The sequence below is a fragment of the Scleropages formosus genome, chromosome 5, assembly GCF_900964775.1.
Source record: "Scleropages formosus chromosome 5, fSclFor1.1, whole genome shotgun sequence".
Taxonomy (NCBI): Eukaryota; Metazoa; Chordata; class Actinopteri; order Osteoglossiformes; family Osteoglossidae; genus Scleropages; species Scleropages formosus.
In genome coordinates this window covers 29,020,020-29,039,184 of record NC_041810.1, presented here as the reverse complement: position 1 = coordinate 29,039,184, position 19,165 = coordinate 29,020,020, and the positions used below count along the sequence as shown (strand labels likewise).

Below are 19,165 nucleotides of genomic sequence, written 5' to 3'. Positions count from 1 at the left end.
AATGTCATCATCTCCTGCAGATTTATCGCTAAATTCTCTTCTTTGTTGGAGCTTATATGTAAGTATATGTGCCTTGAAATGGACATTGAGACTTTTTTCAAAAATAAAGACTGCTTTAAATCCATCTTAAGCATCATTCTAAATGTAAACATTTCTCAAGCCTGATTCCACTAAAGGGGTGCGGTGGCGCAGTGGGTTGGACCGCAGTCCTACTCTCCGGTGGGTCTGGGGTTCGAGTCCCGCTTGGGGTGCCTTGTGATGGACTGGCGTCCCGTCCTGGGTGTGTCCCCTTCCCCCTCTGGCCTTACGCCCTGTGTTGCCGGGTAGGCTCCGGTTCCCCGTGACCCCGTAAGGGACAAGCGGTTCTGAAAGTGTGTGTGTGTGTGTGTGTGTGTGTGTGTGTGTGTGTGTGTGTGATTCCACTAAAGTGCAAGACACTACAGCTGGAGGTGAGGCTCAAATCGCCAACCTTTTGAGTCAAAAAAAAGCAGTTCTATTCCACTGCGTTACCCCAGTTGAAGACCAAACAATAGAGAAACATAATGAGGCTGGTACTGTTTCACCATAACAACGAAGCAAAAGACTCCTACAGCTAATTGAGTCAGAACAGTCTTCTACAAGGAGACACCACCTGGCACTAGGTGGACAGATCAATGTTTGACTGTGGCCATGATCTATTTCTGAAAGATCACCTGCAATGCTTTTCCTATGTATAATTCTTTGTGGTTTCTTATTGTGATGAATCCAGCCTTTCCCGGATCCTGCACCACCACACGAACAGTGGTTCGTTAGCAATGATCACGGAGTACAGTGCAACCTTTGTCGTCCTAGCAGAGAACGCTAATGGTAGACGCTGAATGGGTGAGAAGAAGCATTCCCCTAGGGAATCTCACACCACCATCTTCCCTGCCACTTCATCCTCTCCACCTGTACTGGAGAGCAGGACATGTTCACCAAACTCTAGGCACCCAGTGTTCTCCTTATAAACTAATGAAAGCAACCTTGATCTACAGTTCACAGTGGACCAATCCTGTTAAATTGTGGTGAACCATGGACTAATCCCAAGCCCTTCTGAAAGACCACACCACTATGGAAAGACATGGATTGAGGTCAACATAACAGGTGGTTGCCAACAAGCAATGTCTGACTCAGACTGGCAAAGGGCATACATTTCACAGTGTTTGCCAACAAGAGGGGACTCGGTGCTTGAACAAACACAGGTATGTCGAGACCTGCTTGACTTAGAGTTTACACAAACGTGTGAATGAGCCAACCCCTTTAATTGTCGACACTTACTTTCTCACTCTTGCTTATGGTGATCTACTGTGGCAACTCCCTTTCTATGACAGCACTGCAGCCTGTGCTGTCTGGGAATGCAGATGACAGTGGTTTAATGTTAAGTTCTACAATTAGGCCATACATGCAGCTTCCATCAAGACATGAGGAATGACAGCTTAAATTCTTCACTCTACCCTCATGTCAGTTGATGTTATTTCCCCTCCCAAGTTGGACAGTGTCCTGAACTCATCTGCACAGTGACTGTGTCCGTTTACCTTCATTCTTCACCTGGCCCAAGCTGCCCCTGGGACCTCTTCTTCAGAGGTTCACCACCATGTCACTGAATGCCAACACTTCTCCTGGAGAGAGTTCACATAGCTCTGGATTTGTTATGGATAGACATCTTAAATGCAGAAGTAAACTGCATTTAGGATGACATGATGATTGGCTTACAAAGATATATTTTGATGAGCGAAAAGGGAACAGTTGTTCCAGCATGCTTCCACCCCTCCTCCCCTGCTACACAGACCACCAAGACTGTCCCATGGCATACCCTTGTTCTAGAAATGGTGGAAAACAGGCACTGGTGTTAAATTTCACACTCAAACCCATCAGAACAAAAAACCTAAAAGATACCGATGATCCGAATAGGGCGTTCTGTTCCAGTCTGTGGCCTTTTGAGTGTTCGGCAGTGTCTGATCGAGCAAGGCATTGTAGAGAGGCTACAAGAGCCATTCTTCTAGTGCACGATGGGAAACCATCTAGCTCACCACTGCTACTTCACATAGTTTTCAGCTATGAAATGTTAAAGCAATCAGTAGGCGGTTTGCTCACCCAGAAGGAGTTTTCCTGACCTACCTTACCTCTGAAAGAATACAGAATACACCCACAGTTTTTTTGCCTTCTTAAAATGGATTAAAAAGCTGGTATTTGGAATTGCTCTCACGAATAAAAGATGTTCCAAATAGACTCAGAAGTGATTTAAAGGGGGCTGCACAGAAAGGTTTCACCCAGGACATACAATAAAGTTCCAGGGACTGACCGAGGCACGCTCATTTAGTGGGATGCTGCCGTTTCCTTGGCAACCGGATGAGCGCCGCATCTTCATCTCCAGGCCATTGTTGCTGATGGATGCAGTGGAGCCCAAAGCACTGGCATAGAGAAGACTTGAGCAAACAAACCTGAGAGGTATCACCTCACTGAAAGGGGCAAAATGAGTTGCCATTTGTTGTTTTTAAGAGTAAACCCCTGCGGACATTTCAAAGGACAATCTATTGAAAGAACAGGTTTCATGTTTCTTTTTCCTTTTTTTTTTTTTAAATCTGCGACAGATTAACATAAAGTCAATCTTGCCCCACAACCAAGTCCCTCCAAACAAGTGTTTTTTTTTCCCCCCCTTTGGCACTTTCCATAAAAGCATTATTAAACAAATGTATGGAGGAGTATTATTTTATGCATTCAGTTGGACATACATTTACTCATTTGTATGTCAGTAACTTGTTTCAATTTAATATATTTTTAAATGAAGTGACCATACATTGACAAGTGCTGTACTGCTGTGGATCACAGACTGTCTTGAAAAATAAGCATACAGTTCTTAATCTGGCATGCTGTTTTTATACATTAATTTTCTTAAATGAAAAAATTAAAAACCTGTGAATTTGCACTCTGGGAAAGCTGTTCATTCAAAACATTTAAATCAGAACAAATCCTCAGAGCAGATTTACATATTGTACCAAAAACAACAATAGAGGAGGAGATGAAAATGTTATTTAGAAGGAACAAAAAGCTCTTTTAAAATAGTGTTAAGAAACAATTATGCGAGATGCTCCCCACGCTTTGTCCTTGCAGCCTGTCAGAGATCCATTGTGGTAAACTCAGAGAGAAAGAGTGAAAGAGCCATGCTGGGGGAGGCCGGCAGGCCAGGCAGACCAAACAGGACCCCAGCTGGTGGGGGGGGTGGAGTGGGAAGGGGCTGAGGGCGCCAGCGTGCTTTCAGACCACGCCGTGTGTGTGAGTGCACCATCTGCCCCCCGAAAAACACGTCACCTCCCATCAGCAGCCATGCCCCCAGGAGGGACAGAACTCAGAGAAAGAAAGGAAGAATAAGAGAACAAGTGTGTGCACATGTGTACATCAGTCCAGATATATTTGAGTTCATCATAATACAAAGAATTTTAACAATTTTGCAGGATTCAAGATCAGTTTCTGTGGTGTCAAATTAAAGTGCAAAGACTTTGAAAATTCTTGAACACTGCCCCCTCGTCTGGTGATTGGTGGATGTACTGCCCCCTCTGCTCATTTGAGCCTCAAGGAGCCCAAATCAGAGAAGCTAGTCCCTTTTCATTAAAGAGGGAAACAGCTGGCACTCCAGTAAAGTGCTTGGCTGGGAAGTCAATGTGTGGCCCCCAAAAGCCCAAAATGCAGAAAGAGCCAACACCACACTGAGAAAGGTAGACCACTGTAAAACACGATTGAGTCACTATGGCGATACTCATTGGAGATTTGGAACAGACTCCACATTGGCAAAGCAACTTTTCATTGGCAGTCATTCATAAAACCAACTATTCCGCACATATTCTACTCCTCCACCAGCACACCTGATTCAACTAGTTCTGCAATCATCAAACCCTTAATCAGTGCAGTGATGGGTCACATTAGCTGGATTAATGAGATACATGAAGTACTTGAAGGCCTTCAAAGAGGCCTGGGAACCCCTGTTCAAGTAAATCCATGCAAAACAGATTATTAGACACCACAAAAATTTGAAACTAATCATAAAATCACCTGAGTGCAGAATTCAGTTTAACCATTCAGCTTTATCTTGCGCAACTTTTGTGTCTTACACAAAAAGAAAAAATATAAAATAACTCCTAATACAGGCATTTATAACATGTGATTGCAGTTAAATATAGACCGAAGGAAATGGGCACGCACACAGCACAACATTAGCGAGCTAAGGGCCATAATTCAGTGAAAAAAATGTCTGCTTCAACTATACTGGACATCTGACAGCACAAGCAGTTAGAGCAATACCAAAAATGTAGAAAAGACCAACAGTTCAGATAGAAATAACAGGCATGTTGTACAAATATTTAACCTGGTAATAAAGGACGGGGGCCCTCATTCGCTTTTGGAAATGAGGTTAGCAGCAATGCTCACAAAACCACCATTCCTCCGCCCTGCCAGCCTTGAGATGGCTAGTGTCACTTAACACCCTCTAGACCTACGAGCATCTGCTACCGCTGCTTCTTCATGCTAGCGAGTGGAATAAAAGACAGCAGTCTTTTCCATTCTGACACGATTCTTGTTTTCATATTATAACAGGAAGGAAGTGGGAGTTGGCCACCTCTTTGTCTCAGGAATTTTGTTGAGGAATGCTCTTTGTGTCACGATAGCACTTCTTTGGTTCGGTGATATCTCTGTTAAAGCTGCCCTCTGACCTCAGCCGTGCTCGTCTACAGGCCGTGTTCGGAATTTTAATGGCCATGACGCCTGATGCAAATCAAGCAGCAACAGAAGCCTCGCATGAGACTGACAGACAGCTCAAAGCCAACCGCAGCAGAGCAAGCCATCGCCGTCCCTACAAATACCGCTGGGACAAATGCACAGAGAATGTGTGGCATGCAGAGTGTGGAGAAACCTTGCTTTCTACAAAATATTCTGAGTATGACTTCACCTTTTAAATTTTACAGACACTGGGCTGAATCACATCGATCTGCTGACGGAATGGATTAGACACGACAGGCCTGCTGTAAATCACCAAATGGGACTCGAATGCCAAGATTACAATAATCACTGGACTAAAGGAAAAGAGCAGATCAATAATTATATAGCTAGAGAAGGCTGCATGGGTGTTGGGGAGGTGGCGGATGTTTGAAACCCGCAGCTGTATTCTTAGCTGCTAAGGATGAGTCAAAGACCAGCAGCCACCTGGATGTAATGTTATTAGTTGATGATATCAGTGAGTCGTGGGATGAAATAATTAGCAAAAAGACAACCATACCATATACACCTGCAAACGACTCTTCCTTCTGTTGGAGGCAAAGCTGATGGACTCTTCGTGTGTTCTGCCCCTCACCCTTTTTCATTAGCTGTGAATGAGAGCAAAGAACACACATGGTCAATTTTTATCTGCGGACAGTAAAACACACACACACACACACACACACACACAAAAAAGGGTTGCATGTTTTACATTCTGAAGTATGGCTTTCTCACATAATGCGCTTTAAGAATTGGCCAGAAATGCATTATTTATAAGGCACTTCCCTTAGCGAGCCAACTTGAAATTACACCAGCATTTTCCCCTTGTGAATATTTTACTTTACAGCTCGAGGGCAAAATTAACAGCGACAAAGCAAGAGCGAGTATGCTTTAATTAAACAAACTCGGAGCTGCGGTAGAAGAAGGTAAAATATTTATGGCTGCCTCTAGAAATTAGGATCTGTTTTCTTTCACGCTTAGGTAATTAACCTTTATCGCTACATGCCCACATACTTTTATTGTTATTCTTCCTGCCGTTAACCTTTATTAGCATCTGACTTCATGAATAATTCATCTAGAACTGTATTCCCTTCTAATTACCTGTAGCAGGCTCCTACTGTCACAGTTGATCTCCAACTTTAGGAGACTAACAAGCCTAAATGCATTCACCCCTCACTTTGCATGGCTTTGCCACAAGGGTTTTCCCTGCTGAAACTAATGGCATGGTAACCAGGCCTAATTAAAATGTATGTATGTCTTCGGCAGTTTAAGAAATGATTTCAGCGGCATCACCATGAACGAAAAAAAAATCCCATGAGGAAATATTCTCCATTGCAGTTTTGGAATCCAATAAAATCACAATCCACTGAAAGTTGATGATGAATTCTGTTAGTTGTAAAGCCAGAGGCAGGGCAACTTTTCACCGACTACTTCGAGGCCATGGACCACAGAGATTTACATACTCATATGAACTTAACTCATGAAAAAGGGATAGTTTGTGTTGTAGTATAATGAGATGGAGACATGCCTAGAGGCATCAGTCCTAATTTCAGAGCCAAGAGCATATCACACAAAGAAAAATTCGAGAATAAACAGCATTTGTGTGGGCCCGAGGACTGACCACAGCAGCATACTGCATCTCCCTTCGTTCAGCTAATGGTGAACTGTCCACAATGCCACAAATGACATAGCCACAGAAATGTCTCGATGAAATAGCACTTTGTTTTTAGGGCTCAGCTGACAAGTTGTTCTGTATTTACACCTGAGGTGATGCTATTGAATTTCAACATGGCTGGAAAGGGCCAATTTCAACCTGCCTTGCCTGCTTCCTGGTCATTCTGTCTGCTAAAGGGCCAATGTGCACACAGGGAACAGGCAGAAGCAAGGCTGTGCTTTGGTTTCATTCAAAGAACAGCTTCAAACAAGGGAGCTTTCCATGTCTAACTGTAACAGAGAAACATACATAATTGATATTTATGTTCTCTTCCATGTACTCGAGAAGATATGATAATGTTTAAAACAAGACAATACAAAACAGCATTTTATCTTGGATTGCTCCTTCTATTCAAAGATGAAGGGCCTTTCATCTTTGCATGTCAGATGGTCCCAACTAAAGGAAAAAGCTAGAGCAAGGGCCCTTTGACACAGGAAGTTGTGAATCCTAGAGCTTTGCTCACAACCACGGGCTAATTCAAAGTAACCTTTTAAGTCTCCGTGCTTTTCTTCATCAGAGCGCCAAGGACCTGTGTTAAGAGAGTGGTGTTAATACGTGGTGTGTTAGCGAGGTCGACAATATTGTTCTGTTACCATGGAGACAGGCACAGGGGAAAATGGAGCGGCAATAAAATCCCATTGGGTGGTGCAGGAGTGTTCGGGGAGCTCTGTGCAGAAGGTTAAGGAGCCAAACAATGAGGATGATCACCAACCAACAGAACTGGAGGTTAGGTCAAGGTCTAATCACTGAGGTTTAAACCTTTAAAAAAAATCATTGAGAATAGAGCATCTCTGCATTCTGCTCTCTGGCAGAACACATTGTTTTCTTTACGCATAAATCAAACATATCCAGAAATGCCATATAAATCATAAGACACACTGACATAGCACTGTTTGCTTTGGACCACAGATGGCAATGAACTAAATCTTCAACTGGACTGAATTCTTGATAGGCTGTGTGCATGTTGAATTTTCCCTGACCCATGTAAATGTGATGTAAACCCAGTTAAACCAATTACTGCTTAATTATCTACACTAGTTACATTGATGCATTTCCTACAATACACAGCACCGAAACATGGAATTTCCAAATTACATAGCTGCAGTATATAAATTTAAACATGCCAAATTTCAGTGACAAACAAACAAAGGAGGAAGTCAGTGCATACAACTAAAGTACCAGGAAATGAGTTTGCAATAAAATTTTTTGACCAGACTCCAGATGAAAGTCTAGGGATTGCTCCACATACGGGTTATACAAGGTAAATAAGAGATCTCCACCTACTATACGTAGTGTCTTAGCTAGGGGGATTGTGCCCATGTCACATGACCAGAAACCACAATCATTTTTGAGGAGAAACCTCCAAAGAAGCATTGCATTAGGAAGTCCTGGCAGGCTTGTGTCCACTGGGGCACGCTTGACTGCTCCTTGACCAGTCCCCCTCTGCACTTAAACACCACCCGTATTTTTGAGGTTGCTTAGCAAAAATATCACTGAGACTTTAGACGTAAGGCAGGCTCTTTCATGAACTCCAAATACACCAGGGCTGGATATGTGTGAAAAAAGTGGGTCTTTGGACTTGATGGGAACCATAAATTGGCTTTTTTGCTGAAGTGGCTGCTCCCTCCTGTCTGCCTACGCACTCGAGTCCCTCAAGCATTACCACATCACATAACTCATGCGGCCAGTTTCTTTACACACTCAGCCCTGCAGTTCATCAAAAGACGGAAGGAACGAACCAGTGCTCCTGCCCAGGTCTAACAGCAGTGCGCGGAAGAGAATCAGGATGTGCAGTAAAGCTGGACTCGCTCTGACTCTCACTAAAAATGAGGGCAGGCTCCGTGAAAACTGCTCATAGTCTCTGCAAACTTTTGTCAAAAGAAGACGAAGTTGGCTTGAGATAGCACCCAGCCCAAGTGGTGCCAGGACCCATCTCGGAGGGGTTCACACCAGGTCACTGTCCCTTTCCCCATATAGACTGATGCCTTGAAGCAAGGACGTTTCCGTCACATCCGTCTGAAATCTACTGCCTTAATTCTGCGGAGACGGTACAGACAGGCACATAACACTGTCTGGATGTAACAAAGTCTCAGATTAAATCCTTTAAAATATCCCATGCTTTGCTCCAAAACACTCCGCTGACAGTTATTAACCATTGTACAGAGGCTTCTGTTCCTGAAGTTTGTGGCCCTTTGTTTTTAACATGTTGAAGCGCCACAGCATGAAGAAAAATAAATAAATAAATTAAATAAAAATCAATACAAATGCCCCTGCTGGACAACACAAAGAGCTCTCACTTTGATTACTTTTGTTCAAAGTGGCATGATAGACGAATAGAGTCCCGGCCTTGCCCGTGATGAGAAAGCAACCCAGGAGGGTCCCTACCAGCGGCTAGTGTGACTGGGAAGAGCCCCTGCCACGAAAAGAGCGAGCTGTCTGAGCCACAATAAAAGCTAAAGGTACAGAACTTCAAATACACATACAACACGACACTCATATGCACTACCCCCATCTGAAGCCACACATGTTCATTTCAGAAAAGTGCAGCCATTTACTGTTATACACAGATACGGCAGCACTGAAAGACGACTTTAAAAAGCTGCAATTACAGGCATGGCCAGGAGAGAAAGGCCAAGCCCTCTGATGGGCTGGAGAGGTAGCAAGTGATAAGGCCCTGGGGACACAATTAAGCAAGCTCCTCTTCTGAGAGGGGTTACAACAACAGGCTAAGAACCTTTCTTTCCTCACACAGACAGATGGTTCATCATGGAGCTCTCATCGCGAAGGGCAGAACCTTTATCTCCCACCAGTCGGCTCACACCCTGAGGCTAACACAGAATCACAGCTCACCTCATCCTTCCAAGTTGTGAGGACCTCTATCTCACGGGCCTTACCATGTGTTATGGGGTCGAGTGCTGGCAGATCTGGAGCATTGCGGTATGCAGACACATTATCCTCTGGTCTATGCAGCCACCTTGGAGTCCACTGCCAAGAGGATGAGTGAGCTATAGAAAGATTTAATTTCTATGATCATTTGACGGGGCATCATCCATTCTTAGCTGCTAGCCTTGCAGTGCTTCAGAAAACAGCAAGAGCTTGGAGACGTGCTCCTCCAAGCACACTGGGCTTAGTTTGGAGGGATGTGTTGATTATTTGGACTGATTGATTGCAAGTGCAGGGGGTTGATTATAACAGGCTGGCTGTCTGCAGGTATCTGGGTCGATCGCCCCGGGTGGATATGCGACGTGTCCCCGGAGAAATGTCGTTCTTCCAGGTTTGTTTGCTTGCAGGCTGATTATCCTGGGCCGATTGATTGCGAGTATTTGATTATGGTGGTCAATTGTCACGGAGGGATTTCAGCTGAGGCCCTTACGAATGACACTTCTCTGAGTCATCGAAGTAGTCTGAGCATCTGTCTTACCATTCTTCCTCTGCAGCGATTTATCAGCCTTTCTGGTCCCTGCAGACACACTTATGAAACCCTCAGTCATCCACCGCTCACCTCCATGGCCACAAGCACCGCCCTGAGGTAATGAGTGTTTGCACACTTACACAAAATACACACACAGACAGGATAAAGCAACAGAGACAGAGAGACAGAGCAATAAGGTCTGACACCTGAATGGGGATGAGCTTCAGAGACAGATGGCAGTGACCTACTTCAGATACCACTATGTGATTTACTTGAGCAAAATGCACTCATTACCGATTTTAATTCTGCACACATTACACGATATCCATCCAGGACATTGTCCTTTCATCCATACGTAATGCGTCATACGCCCTGCTTCGAGTCTTTGAGCGGCACTCTGCAAAGCGCAATGATACGAATGCGAAACTCGGGGGAGTCACCACCATTGCCTGCGAAGTAGGCGTAGAATGGTGCAGAAAGTCCATCTTGCCCTTCTGTATCCAGGGGGCCGGTCGCAATACATCACAGAGATGTGGTCCACACCCCTATTCATCTCTGCTTCTGTCACTGTACTCATGACTCCGTATAAACGGATCTCCCACAGTTCCTTTTTCATCGCAGAGGTGTATGAAATGCTAATCTACTTAATTGTTCCTCTAATGTAAATCATTTCATAGTTGTACATTTCCAGAATACTTTTGGCTATCCAACTTGGCTCTGCAGAGTTCATGCCACAAATTCACTCATTTCCCAATGAGATGGGTACAGTGGTGCCAGGAAGGACACAAACTACACAAAAAAGTCAGCATGAGTCAAGCACACTGCAGTACAAGCACCGCATTGTGGCAGAAATGTCTCCTTAAGATGCAGGGTTTTGCTGACCACAATATAGTTTTTTTTTTTTTTTTTTTAAATCTCTCACGGAGAGAACGACCTATGGAGGATCACTAGCGGCAGTCTCTCGTCACTCCCAGACCTTCCCACAGAATGCACAGCTCTATGGGTCAACTCCTAGTACCTACGTCATGCAAGTCATGAAGGTTATGGGTCTTCACATCCCTGCATTCAAATGGGTCTCACATCTGGCCCTGATTTCAGGTCAGAAATGTAAACACAGGTGGTACAGCAGCAGTCTGCCCTGGGTCATGCTCTGCCAAACTTTCTGGGGCATATTGGGTGTTAATTTGTTGTCACAACACTGTCACACATGTCCAAAAACACACTTTGTCTTCCTGGTAAAACTGGGTGATGAACTGAAAGTGTATCGGCATTGCAGTCGGTTTTGCAATTCAGCATCATGAGGGTTGTTTTAGTCAGTACTAATTGTTCCACATTCCAGCTGTCCTAAAAATTTAAACAGCAAATATTCCAGAATTACAAACTTTTCTGGATATGTAAATTTGTTTTTAAGCCTAAGGGGACCAGCCAGTCAAACCCATTCACAACAAAGAGCACTGCAAGTGTTGCTTTAAGTGCAAGTCATTTAACCATATTTGTTATTGTAACCTGGAGAAAATAAGCGTTGACAACAATAAGGAAGAACATGCCAGCAAAAGTTAAATGTTTCAGTGCCAAAGGATGCTGCCTTGAAAGTTGGAATTCCCTTTACTATTAAACTGACAAACAGCAAGATGTCTTGCAAGTTGTGGTTACTGAAAAACATCTGCACACTCCTCATTTGACACTCGTCTCTAAGGCAGCTCACAATAGTAGATTTGTATACTACTTAGTCACACAACTAAGTCCTTTTTACTGTACCAAGTCAGTGTAAATACTTTGCTGAAGGGTACTATCACAGGAGTGAGTAGTCACACCCTGAATCTTTGACTGCAAAAATACTGCTGTCTCCAGATATTGCAGCTCTGTGCATATCTGAATATGCTGAACTGTTATAAGAAATACATCATTTTCAAAAAGTATATTCTGTTCTAATGCTGACTGATGCTTTTTTTTTTAACCACTATTTTAGTTATTGTAAACGGTTTTAATAACCTTGTATTTTGTCACTATCATTCCACTGTACTGGACAGGTCCTCGTTTCCTGCTCCTGTAGCAGGCCGCTGAAGGTGTGCACCTCCTCTCTCCACTTCCCCCTATCCTTTACCGAGCCAGGCCGACAAAACACGGCAGTAAACATTTCAAGGTAGTGCACACAGCCTCAGAGGAAGCGCTAGGTACTCCTTGGTGGCCATCTGTGCTCCGCTTCCTCTATTAAGCCCAGAAAGTGACCTTCACGCTCAGTCTTTCTGCAAAATGACAGATTTTGACCAGCTACGCTGCTGCGTGATTCAGGTTTAATGGGACACCATGACTGCCTTTGCAGAACCTGAGTCACCAGCATTATGATTACCACGATGTCCCACAAGATCACGGTGAGATGCTTGTTTTTTTTTATTACCGTGCAGCGGGTGACAGTGGACAGGAAGTGGTGGTGTCCAATAAACTGAGCGGGTTACTCCATTGCTGTTCCTCACAACGTGAGGTGGCGGAGGGGCGTCTGTGTCTGGTTCTCATTGTCCATGGTTGCCCTCACATACCTTCCCGCCTACTCCCCTCCTTCCTAGACACCCCGTTCAGCAGCACAGTGTAGCTGAACAAGCGTTTCCAAGTCTTGGAGTATGGAGAAAAACAGAAAAAAAAAAAAAAAAAAAAAATCCACAGAGAGGGAGAGGAAAGCAAAACACTTTATCTACCCTTTCAGGCCACGTAACCGGGGTTTTTAGGGTGGAGTTTGACGAGAACACTCACAAAACTTCAGTCATTGCACCGCAAGGAAAAGAAAATGAAGACCCTGCCAAAAAAATAATCAAGTGCACATTTGCCTTCAAAATTCAGCCTGGGAGCAATGTGAGCGGTCACTGCCCCCTTCCCAGGCTGGACGTTCCAGCAGGGCAGATGTTTGGAGCGCATCTCCTGGGACTTCTTGGTCAGGTGTGCCTGAAGGTCAGAGGTCAACACCCCTCTGTTGAGTTAAAGGTGTCAAGAGATCTGTGCATGGTTTACTTCCCCAGTGACCCCCTTGGTGGGGTTGTCTCAAAGCTACACGTTGCGGTTTGGTCTTATATGGAGAAATCGTACGAGGCCGACCCCAGTCCAGAGTGACACACGACCTGTAACGTGTGCAGAGCTCTATGAACTCGGTGAGAGAATGCTCAACATTTTGGCAACATCTGAGACAGTCATTAAAACTTCCAGCTGTGTACTGATGGGTTTTTTTTTAAACTGTACACCATATTGCTGTAACATTTCACGTCTGTGCTACTGAATAAGTTCTCCTAAAGAAAAACAAATGGTATAGGGAAGGACATCAGCCCTCAACCAACGAAATTCTGTTGAGTGACAACAATTGCAACATAAGGACTTGTCAACAATTGTACTTCATGGCTCCCCAACACCTGGACAGGACTACAGCAGAAATGACCTCACACCTTCTTGTTTTCTGTGGGATCTTAGTCTGCAAAAAGCCCTATAGAAAGATCAAGAGGGTTCCTGGGGAAGGAGCCTGCGGGCAGAATTAATGTTGCCCGCTGTCTGCGCAGCAGCCTCGTTTAAAAAAGTAACGGTTTACGGCTGTGTTCCGCAGACAAACGCAGCAAGAGAACTGCAGCATGTCATGAAGGGCAGTCAAATAATTCAAAGATTTCATCTCTGACTAAACTGCAAGACAGACATATAAGCAACCCGCTTAGATAAGAACCTTAAACTCCATCTTGCAAAAGCATTGAATTAAGAGTGTGACCAAATCGGTACTCTCCCTGATTTAACCATCGCACTGAAAGGCCTGGAGCCACTGGCAGATGATGACCACCAGTGGGACTGTTTTGGTAATAGGGTGGGGGTTAACAGGCACTTTTGCCCCCAGAGCCTGTCGCAAAGGGCCTTGAGTGGTGGGAAAGAGACTTTGCCTTATTGCATCACAGTAATTTATTGGGAAGTGTGGGGGCAACGGAAAGATGTAACGTGAGCCACACTGGAAGGTGTCCAAGCTGAAGTCCCTGAAGGAACACAAGTCAATGGGTTTCCACCGCGAGCCTACAGGAAGAAGTGACTGAAGATATTAGCTCACGCTCCTTGCAAAGACAAACAAACGTACTAATGGTTTGCACTCGTGCCTCCGCAGATGCTCCCTTTTGGGGGTCAAAGACCATCAACTTAAAGAAGGCAGGTATCCTGTTAATGGGCCCTGTATGCCTGCAACTGGATGGTCTTGAACCCCGATACTGTGAACACCTCCCTTCCCGTTCTGTTGAAATCGATGCCCCCCCCACTGGGAGAGAGCTCTGCACGGCTGGGAGATGTTGCTGAGCCTTTCCAACGCAAAGCACGGCCCAACATACCACACTCTGTTTGAGGGGACCACAGTTGTTGCTCCAAGCAATCGCTGTACTCCTTTCCTCAAATCAATAACATTGATTCTTTGTAGTTTTGTTAGGGAGAAAAATGCAAAGGGAACCTGAAATTGAAAAAATTTTCTTTGAAACTCTAGTCACAGGTATTACAACTTTACATTTAAAAATGCACATTAAATGCAGTCTGCTGCTGACCGCTTTCTCGGTACAATGACCAGTTAAGGAAGTAGCAATGATGAAATACAGCGTAACGTGCAAGTCATACGTGATTAAAGAGCTCGTGAACCACGTGTATCGCAGGACGCGCAAAACGGCAGCAAAGCGATAATTGAGCGACCCGATCTACCATTCCCGTACGCAGTGCCAACACGGGACCACATGGAGAAAGTGTGATCTCGCAGGGCCCACTGTAATGTAACTAATTTCATTCGCTGCCACAGCGCACACCATCTGGTTCTGTTTTTGGATAACTAACTTTTGAGTCCTCTGGAGGCAGGAAAATCCAGATTTCTTCCCTCACCGATGCCACACACCCCGCTCCGATTTATGTGGGTTTAATGGTTGTTTGTGCCTTGTGAGACACGCAGTTAAAACTGATTTAGGGGATCAACACCAGTAGCATTGTGCACCGACTCTGTTGCTGACGCTCAGTCGCTTAACTAAATAAGCATGGTGTCAAGAGAGGTACTGTAAATCGTGGCACGCAATTCCAGGCATACAAAGGGCTGATCTCTATTCAAAGTTCAGGAATAAAGAGGGATTCACAAAATCCAGATGCACTCACAAGAAGACTGGCAAACGGGAAAGAAAAATAACATTTTAGCTCAGAATACACTGAAGGCAAGTGACAGTAAGCTTTATCCAAAGGCTTCAAATAGCAAAACATGGGAAATACAGAGAGAGCAGACAAGGCACTGTAGATAAAATGAACTGAGGAGCATGAATTAAAACAAAGTGCGCCTTTTATTTCTCAGCTCTCCTACAGAGCTCATTCTCGAACCTCTATTCTCGGCCGTTTCTCAAAAGCAACACAAGCACAAGGGTGAGCCCTGCGGGTGCCATAGAAACCACATAGTTTCTGCAAGGCCTTGTGGGTAAATGGGACCTGTGCAGCAGGGGTCTTGACTTGACAAAGCGTCCAGGCTGTGACAGGACAAGGGGTGAAGACAGCTCTACTGTCTATGTGTGTGAGCGTGTGTGTAGTGGGTGGTTTCATGGAGTGTTGTTCATCACTTCTGGGAGGTTGGGGGTGGCCATCTGCTTTTTATTTAATTGAAATAAGAGTTCCTAGGCTACCGCAACACATCTCGTCTGCTTTCAGAGCATTGATTCTCTCATTATCATCATTCTCTGTCTGTGATATTGCCAGAGTGAGCGAGAGACGGTCCTTTTTAAAGATGCATCTCCTTTCAAAGCTAATCACTTTCGTAGCTGCATGTGTGCAGGCAGATATTTGCGCATCTGTATACGCACTTGTGCACTTGGAGGAGTCATCAGTTCTCCCCTCAGCATGTTACTCACACAATTAAAGCATTGGCCTAGACAGGGTTGTCATCCCAACACAAGAAAGCTACCAGCTGGCAAAAAAGCAACACAAGCAAACAGCTAAGAATGATCTGATGGGAGTTGCTGAGACTGGAGACCCAAGAATATCATTGATTGCTTCAGTTTGCTGCTGCCAGGTGCCAGGTCAGTATAGAGACACCCAACTTCACCAGGGAAATCCCTGATTATTTCCTGTCTTTACTACAAGGGGGGGGGAAAGGGAGAAAAAAAAAAAAAAAAAGTCAGATTCAGCCAGCTTCTCCTCCCTATGAACAGCTGGGATGTCCTTGCCAGCCTTGTCTTTGTTACTTCAGCCCCTCAGGGCGTACGTTCACAAACAGGTGTCTCTGATTAGGTTGAACCCGTGCTGCTGCAGCTTGCTGGCATGGAAGCAGGTGACTAATCGCTGGGACTCCATCCACAGTCACTAGTTTCCATCTCACTACCACACGCACAGAGATGGCATATGCTTGCTTTACAAGCTTCTTCCTTTTAAATGGTGTGACTCAAGTCCTCAACCTCTAAAGCACTGGTAATCCCTGTACTGAACACAACATGTGAAAGTCGGTGATCAATGGCTACCCTAAACAATGGAAAATTAATTCCATTATAGCATCACAATTCCCCCAGAGAAACACTTCACATGGCTCATAGTCACCAAGATAATAAGCAGCCAATACTGAAGACAGCAGCTACAAGGAGGATATCACATTATATGCTGTAACTGACCCATTTGATCATGCAATGGCCCAATAATGGTATGAGATGCTAAAGGGATGCACCTTCACCTAGACACAAGGACACATTCTGGTTTAATGAGCTCCATTAGGATTGATTGTCCTCATATGGAACAGGTTTACATGGCTGCCCTCAAGATTTCTCATGCAGCAGATGGTACAGCAGGACTTGAGGGCAAGAAGACAGCAAATCCTGAATGGTAAGCCATTGTTTGGCCCTTTAGGAAGCTAATGTCACCGTATTTGCTGTACTATACGCATAAAATAACAAAACTTGTCCACCTGTACATGAGAATGAGAGGACCACATAGGAGACTGCTTTAATCTACAAATCTTTGTTCCAGCATGTCATCGCAGAAAGGCGTTTCTCATGGACAGCAGAACAAACGTCTCTCCAGCAATCAGGGAAGTTTCTTCATGCTTTGTAAGGTACGCAAAGCTGGGATTCACACCTGTGACAGAATCTGGGGGGTCCCGGAGAGAGAAACCCAACCCACAGGTACCTGCCTGGGAAACGCTGCACACCTGCACCCTCTCAAGCATCAACAACATTTTTGTGAGTTTAAAATTTGGACATAAGTGGGACGAATCCGCCAAACCAGATCACGCAGACACGACAGCAAGTTTTCCTAGGGCCGAGGCATGCCGTTCCAGCCTCCTGCCCCCATGCTTCGGGGGCCTCGGCCCCATTTCCAGCACTCAGTCACTCCTGCCCGTGAGCGTGTTCACCAGTCAACCAAGCAGAATGGCCAGGGAAGTGCTCAGGACTTTCAGAGACCACGAGACGGTTTTAGTGCAGTGATCCACAAAGCTGCCAGAAAGCCACTCGCATTTAAACCGGTGGTGAGATGAAAATTTTATGAAGTTACATAAAATAATCAAGAGGCACTCTTTTGGACCTACCTCCTAATCGTTTCTCCCTTGAAAGAGTGAAAATAAGGGTTCTGCACCAAGTAGAATTAATCTCCGTTAAACTACCAGTCAATACAATAGTCTGACATCGCATCCTCTAAGGAAGGTCTAAAAAAGGTAAAGTGGATGACCTAGCCTGTTTCCAGAGCAAGAAAACAGGACATGAGCAATATCCTGACGTAGGAAAGACCATCACCTGATTTGTCTGTTAGCACTCAGCAGAATTTTCTTATTATTGTTCAGATTTTTAAAGGTCCACCAGCAGGTTATAGACAGAATTGGTGTAAATAGGGGCAGGATTGGTAAATAAGGATATCTAGTTAATATGTGAGGTATGACAGGTTTATAGAGGTTGATATACTAGAAGTGAGGTGTTACATTCAGCAAGATGGTATCCCAAATGTAGATTTACAGATGGTTGAGTGAACCATTTGTATAAAGGCACGGCTGTTGCAGGTACACAGTAGGTGGTCTCCAAAAGTAAGCAGATGAAATGTGGAGGAGAAGCTGAAAGAAGTGTGGGTCCCTATATAAAAAGCAGATTATTGATTATAACAGAGTGAGTGAGTTGCCAAAGCAAGGTCTAGACCATAATTACCAGCAGCACCCAAAACACTGCCACCATACAGCATGGCTCACTTTCCTCCAGCAAAGCTGAGATGAAAAAGGTGCAAGACTGGAGGTCTCGCCTCATTCGCTGCACAGTGGGCTCCCTCCAGGTCAGCATGGGGCTTACAGGCAGGCTCTGGCCCGTCTCTATCCTGCGTTCACCCACGTTTTTGCGGTTGGCCCAGTACTACTCCCTAGGACTCCAATGATCCTGGCTGGGGAGAAATCATTAAGGCGGCTCGCAGGTGAAGCCTGTCCAACAGAGGGCTCTTAATGAGCCGTTGATCAGTCCCTGGGTGTCTGTCTGATGCTGGAGAGTCAGGCGGGGAGCCGGCGTCTCTAATGGACCGCTGATGAAAAGCACCCAGGGAGACAGTGCGATTATTACCTCGAGGGCGGCTCTGGAGGAGCTCAGGCCCGCGCAAGCCCTGGTGGAGACGTCGGACAGGAGGGGGAGGGAGCCACTGGGGAGAAAGACTGGATGAAGGCAGTCGAGCCCCTTAAAAGTTGAAAGCGTCTCGCTCTTGAGAAGCCAGCATCTCGCAATTTTTACAGTAGTATTAAAAAGGGAGAGCCGTCTTTATCCACAAAGTAACAAGGCACTCCACGGCCCCGTGACAGCACGGCGCCTGCCTTCTTAATGCTGCAGTTTGCTGGTTATATGGCCACTGTAAATGGCTTTGATAAGTCTGATTAAATTCAGAGCAAGTGTTAAGAGACTAGCGCGAGGCCAGCACATATTTACACCAGTATTTGCATGTTATTTAAATATTTGTGCATATATTTGCTAAATGAAGGGATTGATCAACATCTACAAGATTCAGTGGCCCACTTATGTCTGACAAAATCTACTGCACTGCAATCTTTTTATAAACTCAACGCGAATGGTGCTAGCTGGAAATTCCTCTACTGCCAATGTTTGTCTTCCTGGGGAAAAAAGAAAAATCAAAGTACTGAACAGTAAAGCAGTTTTCACAGCTGAACATTGTCAGACAAATGTTCATATGTGTAGCTAAAAATTTAACTTGCTGTCACATTATCATAACGGGGGAATTTGAGCAAGGGTCTTTGGGTTCTTGCATTTTTGCTTTATGAAAAATTTAAGAAGGGCAAAGTGAGAAAA

The 19,165-nt window shown here is 44.8% G+C and overlaps 1 protein-coding gene across 1 annotated transcript in view; it reads right to left on the bottom strand.

Moving 5' to 3' along the window:
* tspan18b (tetraspanin 18b) overlaps positions 1–19,165 on the bottom strand; it is a 42,081-nt gene that overhangs the window by 15,401 nt on the left and 7,515 nt on the right. Inside the window, exon 2 of the mRNA XM_018765792.1 lies at positions 5,285–5,372. Coding sequence (XP_018621308.1) covers positions 5,285–5,287 — 3 coding nt within the window. The 5' untranslated portion in view covers positions 5,288–5,372. The remainder of the gene's footprint in view (positions 1–5,284; positions 5,373–19,165) is intronic.